The 14,987-nt window shown below is 42.1% G+C and overlaps 1 protein-coding gene across 1 annotated transcript; it reads left to right on the forward strand.

Annotated features, from left to right (window-relative positions):
* Nucleotides 1-289: 289 nt before the first annotated feature.
* Nucleotides 290-14,271, forward strand: trim23 (tripartite motif containing 23). Its single transcript, XM_080756722.1, has 11 exons — nucleotides 290-382; nucleotides 2,285-2,447; nucleotides 2,731-2,852; nucleotides 3,098-3,376; nucleotides 4,212-4,394; nucleotides 5,616-5,831; nucleotides 6,448-6,582; nucleotides 7,538-7,667; nucleotides 8,468-8,578; nucleotides 9,885-10,009; nucleotides 10,983-14,271. Exons 1-11 carry the CDS (start codon nucleotides 314-316, stop codon nucleotides 11,160-11,162), a joined length of 1,713 nt encoding a protein of 570 aa, XP_080612848.1. The 5' UTR covers nucleotides 290-313; the 3' UTR covers nucleotides 11,163-14,271.
* The last annotated feature ends 716 nt before the right edge of the window (nucleotides 14,272-14,987 follow it).

The raw sequence follows: 14,987 nt of genomic DNA on the forward strand, positions 1-14,987 counted from the left end.
TACATCACTGAGGATACGTCCCAGGTGCATCCATGCAATGGTTTTTTGTTATGTGGCCGGAGACTGACTGACTGATTGACTGATTGACTGTCTGTCTGTCTGTCTGTCTGTCTGTCTGTCTGTCTGTCTCACTCCTTTTTCCCTTGCTGTTCGTTGAATGATCTCCCTCATTCATGCAGGACTGAAGAACTCTCCCATCTTCCACCACCATTTTTGTAGTCCTTTATTCCTCAATTGTAGTCTTATTCCTGTCTACCCGGTAGAATCTACCGTATTCTCTGTTGTAGTAGCAGTAGTGTAGAGCTCCAGAAGAATGGCCGCTGCTGCAGGCATAAACAAGCAGGACCGACACGGGAGGGGGACGAATGGAAATACAGTGAAGGTTATTGTCATATTCTGTTTTAAATAGTTGTTTAAATCAACGAACAAGTTAGTTGACTGCCTGTGTGTTTTATTAGACGCATTGCAGGCAGGCGAGTCGACAGCAAAGGTCTGCCTGTCTTCGTTCGTGGTGGTGTCTTCACTTTGGCTGAAGGCTTTGCTTGCTTGGCATCAGTGCGTGTGACAGTGTTTGTGTGCGTGCATGCGAGTCATTGCAACGATATTCTGCATTCTTAACGCAGTGTCCTGAAAACCTGCTTCCATGAAAAAACACAGTTATTATGAAGCCTGTGTTGGTACTAGAATGGGCTGCATGGTAGTTCCTACTAGAACTGAAACGTTAGGCCTTTAATGTAGCCCCGGCCGGCTGACTGCAACATGCTAACTAATGGTTGTAGCTAGCCCACAGTAGTGCTGCGGTTTCATGTCAAGTTGTCAACACAAATGCAATTTGTGTGCATTATAAACTGCTGAATAAAAGATGCAAGCAGTATCGTCACTGAGCTGACACTGACAGTGGTAATTCATTTTCACTCAGAGACTGATAACTAGCTGTTAGCCCCTCGCGGAACCCTGCTTGTAGGGCTAGATAACTGTGTGAGGGAGAGATGGGAATGAGAGAGAGAGAGAGAGAGAGAGGATGGGAATTGCATTGTCCAATTTGATCTAGTTGCTAAAGTCAGGTTGGCGATCAGTGAAGCACTGCTGGCTACATGTATGTATGTAATGTCAAACCACAGTTTTGGAGATCTGAAATCAGACACCGTAGTCCTCGCTCATGAAAGCGTCAAAATATACTGTCGAGAAAAGAGTGCGCACTGTACGTACACACACACACACACACACACACACACACACACACACGTACGGTCAGTCTCTGACACTATGAAAATGAATTTCCACTGTCATACTGTCAGTGTGTGTGAGTGAGTGAGAGAGAACTTTGCCAACCACATTTGTTGTAATTTAATTGGTGTTCAGTTATGTCTTACTCTTATCCTGTCAAGACTGTCAGTCATGATTCATACAGTGTCATATAGTGGTATAACACTATATGGAACAGTCTAGATAAGCACTTTATATAACTCTTTATCACATGAGCTGTGCAAACTCATGTATGATGACAACTAGCCCCTTTCGGCACCCTCGGTTAGATTTTCTGAAGTTTGGATTAAATATGGTTAGGTTTTGGCATAGTTTTAGTTTTTAGTGAGGTTACGTTTATGAATAAGGTTAGGTTCAGGCATAGTTTACTGAGGATAAGGATAGAAATAAGTTTAGGGGTTAGACATAGTTTTATTGAGGTTAAGTTTAGGAATACGTAACGTTTATGTAGTTAGTTTTTACTGAGATTACATTTAGAAATATGGTTGGTTAGGGTAGATACCCTCACAAAAACATGCAGTAATCCTGGTCTCTAAAACTCCCCCTGGCCAGCCGGGGCGCCTGATGGAGGGGAAAGGAACTGGTCGTGTCCCTTCCACGCGCTACGTCCGGCCGGGGAAATTCCCCTCTGTCAGGTGAAAAGAAGCAGCTTGGACTCCTCATGCATAGAAGGAGGCATGAGGTCAGTCCGCTGCCCCCCCAGGTTGGCAGAGGAAGTGTAGCGCCCAGGATTCCATTAGATAATTGGCACTGGGTGAAAAGAAAACTGGGTTACAAAATCGGGGGATAAAAATTTTGATAAAAAAAAAGAAATATGGTTGGGTAAGATTTTTAAATAGTTTTACTGAGGTAATGTTTAGGAATAAGGTTAGGTTTAGGTATATTTACTGAGGTTACGTTATGTCACCGGATTTGACCCGGGGGAGCGTTCTTGTATTCGTTTTCATGTGCAGGTGTTAAGAGTGTGTGATTGTGCTTAGACCTGTCACAATTATTACATAATCGTTTTCCTGTGCAGGTGTTGGAGTGTGGCGTGTGTGAGGACGTCTTCTCTCTGCAGGGAGACAAGGTGCCCCGCCTCCTTCTCTGCGGCCACACGGTGTGTCATGACTGTCTCACACGGCTGCCCCTCCACGGCAGGGCAGTCCGCTGCCCCTTCGACAGACAGGTCACTGAGCTGGGTGAGCGTCACCGTTGCTCTGATTTATCTCTGTAGTTCTTTTTCATTTCAAGCTCCCCCGGTTGGTTAGATATGCATTAGGCCATGGACCCCCATTCGATACCATCTTTTTTTATAAATCTCCAATCTCCCAGGCATCTTCACCTTGTGTTAATTAAAAAAATGGAAATGCAACAGGTCCACTTTCTTTAGTCATTCAAATTAGTTCCGGAATGCATCTTTAAGAAGACATTATATTGTGTTTTTTATATTTCTGTGTGTCTGTCTCTCTTTATCACGTTCAGGAGACTCTGGAGTTTGGGGTCTAAAGAAGAACTTTGCTCTGCTAGAGCTTCTGGAGAGACTGCAGAATGGTGCGTCCAACCAGTCCAGCATGGCAGAGGACGCCCTCAAAGGCATGGGAGAAGTACGACTGCTGTTCTGTTGTTTACTTGAAATGCTACTTCTGCTGTTTTATTTTTCACATGCACTAAAATTAATGCTATATCCAATGTACTACTGTTCTGTTGTTCACTTGACACTACAATGCTACATCCAATGTAGGTTGGTGTTGTGTTGGTGTTGTGTTCTGACTGAGAAGACAAAAATATGCACCCCTACATCGCATCATCGATCGATCATGGATATAGTAATTTGCCTTTCTCCTTCCAGTGTGTGATCCGATGCGACGAGGATGAGAGTCACACAGCCTCGATGTACTGCACCGTGTGTGCCACGCACCTGTGCGCCGAATGCTCGCAGCTCACCCACTCCACGCGCACCCTGGCCAAGCACCGCCGCGTGCCCCTGGCCGACAAACCCCACGAGAAGACCCTTTGCCCGCAGCACCAGGTCCATGCCATCGAGTTTGTCTGCTTGGAGGAAGCCTGCCAGTCCAGTCCGCTTATGTGCTGCGTCTGTAAGGAGTATGGAAAACACCAGGGTCATAAGGTATGGTATGCGAGTAGTTACCTGCAAAAAAAAAGCACAGACTCATTTCCTTATGGATTTCACTTATTTCCTTTTATTTCTAAGAGAACAAAGCGGGGAGCTCGCAAATCACTTTTTGAGTTCTGCAATGTGTTTTTATTTGCGACAAACGGCAGATATGACGTTTCCACCCTCTTCCGATCCTCAATTATTTTGTAGTTTTGTTTTCCGGTTCAGGTTAAAAACTACAGCAGGGTACAAACATGGCAGGCTGCATGAAGAAGACCTTATAGTACACTGTGATGTAAGCAACATAGCTGCATCAAGTTCATAATGAGTGTGTTAGATTTAGTTGTGCATTGACAATACTAATAAAGAGTGATATACATTCTGGTATAAACAGATGCTTTTTAAACTGATGCCAGGTTCCTGGTTTAACTGGGATCCTAGTTTATTGAGACACTACTATGCAATCTCTCTGCATTCTGTGTATGTGTTTACCTTGCTTATTGTAAGTCGCCCTGGGTAAGACTGTCCGGTAAATGCCAAAATTGTAATTGTAGAGCAATTCAAAATACTTGAATCGGTCACTGTGAATAAAATTGGTACATGGAGTGAACCCAGTTACCTTCATCTCTGATGCTTACTAGCCAGTTATATTTTGCCTGTCCAAAGTTTTTAAACTATGCAGGAACACAAACTCCAAGATCGGCCCAGGGTTTCATAGCGTCTAGAGTGAAAGTGTACTTTCAGAGTCACTTGTGGATATTAAATTAACACTTAACTCTTAATTTGCGTACATGCAACTGGAGGAGCATATCATGAGTACGGCTGTGTTTCGTCCCCTCATCATCAGCATGCTGTTCTGGAGGGCGAGGCCACTCAGATCCGTGCCTCCATTCTGGACATGGCCCACTGCATCCGCACCTTCACGGAGGAGGTGTCGGAATACTCCCGGAAGCTGGTGGGCATCGTGCAGCAGATCGAAGGAGGCGAGCAGATCGTGGAGGACGTCGTCGGCATGGCGCACACGGAACACGTAAGAGCTGCAGTGCATCATGGGGAAATGGTGGAAGAAGTCCTATGCTCATGTGTTAACTTAATCCATTCTGGGCGGGAACCCCTTTTTGTGTTTTAACTAAGCATTATGTTATACTTTAGCTATTGGAAAATAGCAGATCTACAAGCTCATAGTGGCGCGCTACGAGCTTGTAGGTCTGCTATTTTTGAAAAATCGTGAAAATGCGGCACAAATCTTTGACTATATATTCTTTCAGAAGACCTTTTTTTATTTCGATGTCGGGTCTAAATTGGTTAAAGCCTCACTATGTCACTTTTTCTTAATAAAGTGTAAGATTGTCAAATACAATATAACTTATACAATTGGGGTGGTTGTATTTGGTCTCCCTGCTCTTCTATTGGGACATTTAGATCATGTCAAAAAGGCCATGTCTCATCTAGACACAGGATAAGATTCAATTTAACCCCTGACCAAGCAAACAGGCTCTATTAGCTCTGGAAAAAATGTCAGCACAGACAGAATCCGGGGTAGAAGAGGAAAATTAGTGATAGTAAGTAAAAGTCCTGCATTGCTGGTTGCTATATAATAGGCCAATGTGAAAAGGGTGCCATTTCTTCTTACGCCTTGGATGGCAATTGGATGATTTGAGGCATTTTGTTCCAAAAAAGTATTGTGCAAAAGTCCACCTGTTGGTGGCGATATAACAGGCCAATGTGAAAAGGGTACTAGGCCTAGTAGGAAAGTCTGTGAAAGATTTCTCGTAAATTGCACGCTGCGTTCATGATTTGAGGCTTTTTGTTCAAAACGGGCCAATCCTGCAAACTTTGAATTTGGGGCAGATGTTCATCGTTGGCATCCAGGGAGTGTTTGTGCAAAATTTGGCATCGACCTTTGTTAAGCTACTGGGTAGCTTAACCTTCAATAAAACATCATATTGGCTGGTGAGCTTTACAGTTGAACATTTGAATGTTGATTTCACATTCACAATGTCTACATTGAACTTTACAGACTGACAGAATTACTGGGCTATATCTAGAGTTTACAAGAGATTTAAAAAAAGTATTAAAGACTAATTAACCAACAAATGTCCAACAATGTATTGTTTTCTCCAGTGAAAAGGGCTACATACGTAATGTCACACCCCAAATCCTGAAAATGTTAAGACTCTCGTAGATGTACGTCTTATATCTTATCTAAGTGCTGCCTGCATTATATATATTTTTGGGCGGTCTTGGCCAGGTCCCGGGCACAGCGGAGAGTGCGCGCTCCTGCGTGCGTGCCTACTTCGTGGACCTCCACGAGACGCTGTGCCGCCAGGAAGAGATGGCGCTGAGTGTGGTGGACGCCCATGTCAGGGAGAGGCTGATCTGGCTGCGGCAGCAGCAGGAGGACATGACCATCCTGCTGTCCCAGGTGTCCACGGCCTGTCTCCACTGTGAGAAGACCTTACAACAGGTACAGGGACACTGTTATGCTGCTAATAATAGGACCGGTGCTTCTAAACCTTTTCCTTGCCGCAACAACGGTTCCAAGAACAATTCCAAATGTGGTTCCTCAATGTTGGATCCGGTTCCTCCGGTTTCCGGATCCCAACCCTAGTGTCATTGCATTCAGGTGGTTTACAGTTTACAGATCAGAACGGCGATTAGGGCTGTAGAAAATTAAGTTGGCGTTAATTGTGATTAACGATTGTGTTTTTGGCGTTGAACATATGAATAAAGAGTAACATTTCTGTACAGGGCAGATATGACAAATAACTGAAATATACAAAGAATGTTTTTACTTAAAAAATATCGGAAATAGCTGATCTACAAGCTTACACAAAGTGACATGTTGTAAACTTGTAGATCTGCTATTTCAGCTTTTTTTAATGTATGAAGATTGGATCAACATGGAAACGATTATCTCAAATAATTGCGATTAGACTATTATGTAATAATTGTGACAGGCCTAACGGCGATGCCCTTGAGCCAAATCTCAACAACAAAAATGTGTCTGATGTCAAATGTCAAATTGGTGGAAATGAACAGGTTTGTGCACTTGTGTTTGCATGTGGTGTCTTGCTCTCTAGGATGACTGCAGAGTTGTGTTGTCGAAGCAAGAGATTAACTGTCTACTGGAGACGCTTCAGAAACAACAGCACCAGTTCACTGAGCTAGCGGATCACATTCAGCTGGACGCTGGCATCCCTGTTACCTTTACCAAGGTAAAACACTGCTACCACTAGAGATGTCCGCATGGAGTTTTCTCTTGTCTAAAGGAGGAAGTGTACTCCCATGTTTAGCGCACAAAATTACATTGTGGAGAAATCAAACAGACACATTTTTCTTCTAGCCAGTACTGTTGCGCTTTTGTAAATGTCCAAAAAAAGAGAGAATTTATAGTATATTTAACTGTCTTATATAATATAATAATATATATTGTCTCTGTCGAGTGGAAGCCTCCTCGTTATGTCTAAAACTGTTACATTTCAGGATTCAAATTAAAAAGTAGCAGATCTACAAGCTTTTAGCTTTTGATGCTTTTGTGTGGCGCTGTGGTGTATGATCAAGTAGGACATACATCTATGAGAAGAAAAGAGATGAGTGGTTTCTGCCCGGCAACGGCGAGATACCATTTATGTATACAGTTATTTCCAGAGCCATAGAGTAAGACAGAGTTACGACAACTCCGTTCACTTCATGGGGCCAGGCTCTTCTACATAGACTTCTATTGAATGGGGACAACTGGAAGTTTATGGAATGCATTGGAGTCTATGGGCTCGCGCTAGTACATGAACCACGTGACAAGGCTGATTTCTGCCCCTCAATGTCGTATCTCTGTCTTACTCTATGGCTCAAGTTATTTCTAACTAGACGGGACATCACGTGATTGGACATCACACTCCATTCATATTGTTTTAATTCTGCACTCTGCCAGCTGTGTCAAAATTATGTAAAAAATCACATTGGAGGGTAGTGAAAACAAACGGTAGAGATGCAGGTGGCAAAATCACTGTTCAGCACAGCGAGTATAAAATAAAGAGTCAGAGACCCCTTTTTGTTTCAGCAATCCAAGAAACATTGGACTTCGTTTGAAGCGTGCTGCCAGCTTGCATGTGAATGTGACTTGCTTTCAGTATGTTTGCACTCCAAGTCAAATCACAGGTTTTGTTTTTCCAGGACAACCGGGTTCACATAGGTCCAAAGATGGAGATCCGGGTGGTAACCCTTGGTCTGGATGGAGCAGGAAAAACCACCATCCTCTTTAAGCTAAAACAAGATGAATTCATGCAACCCATCCCGACCATTGGTAAATACATTCTAGTAGCCACTCCACTCGTCCAGAGACGAAATGTTTTTATAATCGTCATGGGGGCCCATTGTGAACAAGTAGCCTAAGCAGTACTACAGTACTGTATGCATGCATACCTTACCTACCTGGCAGGTGAAAACAAGCACCCAGATTGGCATTTCAATGCCTGATCTGCATGTGTACAATTTAAGAGGACAGGCAACGTGGTCCACCCCCCGCCCCGGACAGTGAGGAAAAAAGAGGTGTTAAGGTGCCAGATGGTTAGAGCGGCGCGATTACATACAAAGTCAATGCAAGACGAGAATTGTGCCAACGGGCGCGGAGCGACCTGGTGCGGTACAAACGGGACAAACCAATTCCTCATGGGGGCCGAGGCCCAATCCCTCATGGGGGCCGAGGCCCCCTGGCCCCCCCGGACTCTACGTCACTGCACTCGTCACTTGAACCACTTTTCAACCTGTCGTCCCTAATGAGAATGTCATGGTGAAAATGTTCAATAGATTTTAGTTTAGTTTAGATCGGGGCAGCAGCGGCTCAGGGGTAGAGTGGTCACTCGGGAACCGAACAGTTCCCAGTTCGAACCCGAGCTCCCCCAGTGTTGGTGTCGAAATGTCCTTGAGCAAGATGCTGAACTGCTCCCAATGAGCAGGTTGGTGCCTTGCATGGTTTCCTCTGCCATCGGTGTATGACTGTGCGTGTGAATGGGTGAATGCACAATCTATAATAGATTATCTACAAATTGAATGTGACATGAATGTACACGTGAGTTTATGTTCATGTCATGTTTTCTTTTCAAGGCTTCAACGTGGAGACGGTCGAGTACAAGAACTTGAAATTCACCATCTGGGATGTAGGTGGAAAACATAAGCTCCGCCCACTCTGGAAGCACTACTATCTAAACACACAAGGTAACTGTTATGCCAGTGTTTATTAACCAGCATCACTACTATCTAAACACAGAGGGGAACTGTTATGCCAGTGGTTATTAACCAGCATCACTACTATCTAAACACACAGGGTAACTGCTATGCCATTGGTTATTAACCAGCATCACTACTATCTAAACACACAAGGTAACTGCTATGCCAGTGGTTATTAACCAGCATCTGGATTGTGGGGAAAGCTTTCAATGAAAATTGTACAAAGTTCACAACGCATCGCTGCATATTTTGGGCTTGTCAGTCCTAATTTGCAAAAAAGACTTGGGGACTTGGGATTCTCCCCAAAATAGCATTTTAGATTGTTGATGTATAATGTTTAAAGAAAATATTTTTTTAATTATTATTATTACGCTACTATTTTCTATTTCTATTTCTATTTTTTATCATTAGTATGTCTCGAGTACCAAGCAGGAAGGCTTTGAGACCATTTTCTTTCTATAGGGCCACTGAGCAGGTGCTTGATTACGTTGCTTTAAATCATAGGTGGCGGTGCGTTTTACCTTTAGGTAGGCTATAGAATTGCGTTGGGGGGGGGACTGTCGCCGCCGCGGATTTATTTATTTCCCAAATGGTCTAAAAATGTGTTATTTAGCATACTTTTACCATTGAATTAGCCTATACACAGACAACGACTGATCAGCCAAAATATATATATATTGGACGATATGGGTCTTTTCTCGAGTCAGTGTGTAGTCTCACTAGTCTGTGTAGATTACCCGGCGGTGTTGCTGCCCCTCCCGGGAGTCCCGGCTCATGGCTCTTCACAGACGGCACAGAGACAGCAGCCACTCCGCTGAACGTGTCAGTGTTGCTGCAGTGGTGTGAACTGTGAACCGTGCGGGCACTGGTGCTGAGTTCTGACAGCCGAGTCACAGCTTCTTCTGAATCTGAATTACTTTGCCTTGAAAAATACATTTTGCGTTTTGCTGTTTCCCAAAACAAACCAGTGCGCGCTACTGTTTGCTACAAAGCGACTGGAAGGACGAGGTTTACAGACATATACCAATAGTAGCCAATCATATGCTGATTAGGCCAGTTGCTGTATAGCCTACCTATACCCGATCAGCGATCACCAGGGAGCAGCGACAACACACACACACACACACACACACACACTTCTATATAATGCTGCGCACAATGCCGCACATATATTATAAAAATATAATTTTTGGGAAGGCTAAGCCTTCCCTAGCCTTACACACCCGCCGCCTATGCTTTCAATCTACTTTTTAACGAAGCTCTCCTGCTTGTGTTTTGCACGTGACGGACACAGCGGTGGTGTTCGTGATAGACAGCTGCCACAGAGACCGGCTGATGGAGGCCCACAGCGAGCTGGCCAAGCTGCTGACTGAGAAGGAGCTGAGAGATGCACTGCTGCTCATCTTCGCTAACAAACAGGTACTGCACACTGGACGGATGTCTGCCTTTTTCAAGTCAACGATACAACCCCCAACCCAGGTTTGGGTCATTAGGCCAGGGGTCTTCAAATGTTTTTCAGGTCAAGGACCCCTTGACCAGAGATGAATCAGGTACTCCCCACACTGCATATTGTATAAAATTGTGTTGGGGATTTAACTATTTCATAGATGGATTCATAGACTTGTTCGGCAGCACTATCATTAACACTTTTAGTGCCGGAAGTGCTTCAAAATAGGAGCTCTGGGGTGCCGGAGTTGTCTGATCGCTTTTACTCTGAAAGCCATGAACCGGAAACACTTTCCTAAAAAAGTTTACTTTACAAAGTGACCTCACATCCCTGATCATTTTAATTTATACGATATATGATCCAAAAAGCGTTCATATTTTGCGGGAGAGACGGATGAGGAGCAGAAATGAAGCGCCAGCATATCGATCCATTCATCACCACGGAGAGCGCCCTGGATTAGGAGATACGAGTCATTCTTTCCGCCGCGCTACCATGGGAGTCAATGACAAGCTAATAATTGCACAGAGCGTTAGCATACGGCAAGAGAAAAGCGAAATACCAAAAAGAATAAGAAAAATTCTCGCCCCGTATCTTTGAGGGTGCGCTAGGACTTCCTCAGATGTCCACGGCACCTCTCGGTTCGAATCCTTATGACGTACAGGTGCGTCCTATGAACTGAAAGTTCATTAAGTTGCTTTGATTACTTTATTGAGTACCGGTACATAGTTTACTTTACATAGTTTTTTTTCCCCCTCTTCTCTTTGCCGATCTATAAGCTCACAATGCCGCGTTGTGAGCTTGTTGGCTAATGTTCCCCTCCCAATAGAGATTCTAGTCGTTTAAAAGAATAAAAGTTCCTATCACACAAAGATTTGGCCCCATTTAATACAGTATTGTTATTATCAGTTAAGTCCTGTACATGAATGCATACGGTCTGTCTGTCAGGATGTACCGGGTGCCGTTCCCGTGGAGGAGATGACTGAGTTACTGAGTCTACACAAGCTGTGCTGCGGGAGGAGCTGGCACATACAGGGCTGCGATGCCCGCAGCGGCGTGGGCCTCCACGAGGGCCTGGACTGGCTGTCCAGACAGCTAGTAGCTGCTGGTGTCCTCGATGTGGCCTGAACAACACCCCCAAAACCCCCAACCCAAACCCCCATGTGCTGGTTTCATGTAGAGCTGTCACGATTACACATTTAAGTTGACGATTAATTGTCACACAAATAATTGCAATTAACGATTTCATTGTGTTTTTTGGCATTGGAAATTAGAACATTATGAATAGAAATACATTTCTGTTTGCCTTTTAGGCTTTGTAATCAAAGATTGCACAGGTCAGATATGACAAATAACTTAAATTTATAGAAATTACTGACATTTAATAGTTTTATACAAAACGATGCGATTCTCTCAAATAATTGTGATTAGATAATTTTGTAACAATTGTGACAGCCTTGTTCATGTTGCCACATCCCAGCCTGACACCCCCCATCTCCTCACGAGTTGATTTATACTTCATACGTTGGTTGTATGATGGTGCCGTGCGCGGAAAAGACTGCTGATCTACGAGCTCGTAGATCAGCCTATTTTCGGCAGCGCGAGTTGCATCAGTTAAAGGTGCAGTAAGTGATATCTTTGGGTTAAAATAAGTGTTAAATAGCTCTCTGTTCTCATGGCAATCATAGAGTGTTTGTTCAGTAACAGGGGTCTGTCTCCCTGTGTCCCCGGCTCGTTAAACACGAAATGCATTTTCACCGTGGTTATCCAATTAGGACAGAGAACTCATACAGTATAAACGGGATAATTACCTAAGTGAAATTGGAAGCGATGACGGAAAGAAAAAGCGGGAGAGACAGGGAGACCTCTGTTATTGAACAAACGCCATTCTTTAGCAATGATTACCATCAGAATATACTGTATACCTTATTACTAAAACATTAAAAAAGAAAATGTAAAAAAAGGTTTGTTTAAAGCAAAACACATCACTTCCACTACCTAACCTTAACATTGAGATGAGCAGGCATCATAACTGTGGCCTAAACCTGCCCCTTTCCTATTCCTTGATTCCAGAAAGTGTTTTTTCTCAGGTGTCTTCTTCAGTTAGTTGTCTCCTTTCGACTGCACCATGGGTAAAGAATTAGGTGAGTGAAGCAAGGCAATGTCCAACTGTCCTAAAACGACAAGAATAAGCATGTGTAAAAGTTACGTAAAAAAAATAATATATATATATATATTCTTTGTTGTGTGCCAGTGCTCGTGGCCTACAAAAACATACAACTGTGGCACGCCGCGAGCTTGGAGAGCGGCTATTTTCAGCATGGATGGGCGATATGACTTCCAAACCAAAATCCATTTTTTTGTTGACATATAATCCAACAAAAAACAGCAACCTGTTTCTGAATTATTCCATTACCTACATGAGCAAGATTAAGTCAGTTATTGGTTCTAAATGTCAGTTTTGATATATTTTCAGTTAATTGCCCAGCCCTAGTCGACGGCACACGCAACTAAGTATCAATAAGCCTAAGGCACTGATTAAACAAAGTCTGTCCCTCTACACTCACTCCTACCACTTCTTTCAGCAATATATGCATTTTACAACAGATGAACTCACTAACCCTAAAATAAGTTTCGTTAGAGGATTGCTGGTAATACAATAACACTATTTAGACAATATATTCACATTCATATACCTATTCAAAATGATAAATAGGATGGCTTATTAAATAGCTTTTTTCTTTCTAAGATCAACCGTTATAAAAGCAGTAACTATCTAATCTATAATAGCAAAGTACTTTATCCAGTAAAAAATCCGGAATAGTGGTATTTTCCGTGAGTTGCGCATCATAACCATTTTACGTTCGAATATAACTAATCAGCACACAAATTCATACTTTTTTGTACAAAATTATTTTACGTTCACTTGAATGGTTGGATAGCACAGCACATTCAGTGTTCCCAAGTGAGAAATAAAATTGTCAGAACATATTTATTAGAAAACGCTATTGCATAGCATAACCGTATGGATTATGATGCTTTTCACATTAGGACTGCTGTAAAATATTTCAATACAAAATAGAGTGAAATTTAAAATTACTTCCAAATAAATCCAGTTAAGCTTTACGACAGATTACGATATTCACTCACTTACATATTCTAAGTACTAAATACACAGATGACTTGCTTCAAATTGGCTCTATTATCATTCTGTAGTTTTACAAATCATATACCAGTTTTTCACTATCCTTTCTCGATCTCTTGATGTCTTACAGGAAATGATTAGTCACGTGGGAAGAATTGAGATTTGCTTGTATGTACAAGCTATTAAGTGTGTAACCTTATTTAATGACAGCTGGTCTTGAAACAGCAGTTTTTGTTTTGGAACTATGTACATGATTTATTTTGGGTTTGAATGTAGAATGTCTGTTACAGAAGAAACGGGTTACTTGTTTATGAGGAGAGTTACTTTGAAATGTCTCTTTAGGAAAAGTGTGTATGCAACAATTCTGACTCCATTTTGTGGGGTGTTTTACACGCAGAATGCATTGGATGCAATTGTCTGCTTGCCTCAGAATGATGCTTAATTTATATTTCATCGCACTACGATGTTGTGTGCTGAAAATAGCCGATATGCAAGTTAAAAACATGTGGCATTCAAGATGCATTGTGACCTTGTAGATCGACTATTTTCCGTCTTGCATCACCATAGTATGACAATGTGTAAATATGGCTATATTTTCAGTTGTAAGCAAATGAAGAAACTGTCTGCTGTTAAATGGTGGTCTCCAAGTGTTACATATTATTACAAAACGTGTCTGCTGTGATGAACATCTATCTCCTGTTCTATCAACCTTTCTGGAGTGGTTATTGCGTAACATCTTAACTTAACAGAGTTCCGTGTATATATGTAGATGTAAAATTTAGTTGAGCATTAACATGCCATGGACAGTACCTAAAACGTCTCTAGGTGTACTGTGAGGAGCCATTAGTTTTAATTCATTTTCCTCATTGCTATGTAATGTTTACTACTCGTTTAAAACAAAACAAAAAGCATGCATGCCTTTCCCTTAAAGAATCTCTTGTGAAAATCTTAAATTTCTGATGTTTCTTTTTTAAAACCTGTAAAAGCAACAGCGCTCATCCACTCTTTTGTTACCAGTGGACTTGATAATGGCTTTTTGTAAATCATTCATAATTAATGTGACGCTAAAAATAAAACAAATTGACAAACTTATGGAATTTATTATCTTCAGAGTTTGAAACCAGGTAAAGTTTTAAGCCTTATTAAAAAGGGTTGGATAAGTATAAAAAAAACACCAAAAAGGTGGACATAGTGGCACTCAGAAATATAGAAATGCAACACTTTAATCCTGCATCAGGCTGTTGAAATATAAAATGTGCATCTGAGCACATGAACCCTAGCCTCCCTATTTTGAATTATTTTGAGGATCTACAAGATCTGTACATTTGTAGATTCACTATTTTCTGGTAACATCTTGTGAAGAGACAAAACCAGCGTAGAGCCCTTGGGTATCACTGGTCAACTTAAGTGTAGGGTTTATAAGTGCCTACTGTCTTGCACTTTTACATTGAGGAACCTACCGGCTGAACCGTACGAAAACATGTATGAGCAAGCGCCAAATGTCTTGTGCAAGAAAGTAAATCCCAAAATAATTTTCACATTGTGACTTTTAAAAGATAAAAGTCGGATTGGGCTTAGATTTTGCTCAAAATACTATAGCTGACTGAGCTCATTGTACTGACAATCTGACATTGACTGATGAGATGATGTTATTAATTCATCACAAATGGTGATCATGTTTTCAACCCCTTTCTGTCTGGCTAATCTGACAATCCACTGGGCTGATCAATGTAAAATTTGTTGTACCAGAGGGCCAATGAAATAACTCCACAAATGTATTTCATTTTATAATGCAAATCAATGGGATC

This window comes from Protomyctophum bolini (assembly GCF_963924005.1).
Source record: "Protomyctophum bolini genome assembly, chromosome: 22".
NCBI classification, from domain to species: Eukaryota; Metazoa; Chordata; class Actinopteri; order Myctophiformes; family Myctophidae; genus Protomyctophum; species Protomyctophum bolini.

What these genes read in the sequence shown, in the direction of transcription:
- trim23 (XM_080756722.1), top strand. Translation starts at nt 314, where the DNA reads ATGGCCGCTGCTGCAGGCATAAACAAGCAGGACCGACACGGGAGGGGG. An exon ending in CGAATGGAAATACAGTGAAG is followed by an intron (nt 383 to 2,284) that starts GTTATTGTCATA and finishes TTTCCTGTGCAG; the next exon opens with GTGTTGGAGTGTGGCGTGTG. An exon ending in GCATGGCGCACACGGAACAC is followed by an intron (nt 4,395 to 5,615) that starts GTAAGAGCTGCA and finishes GGTCTTGGCCAG; the next exon opens with GTCCCGGGCACAGCGGAGAG.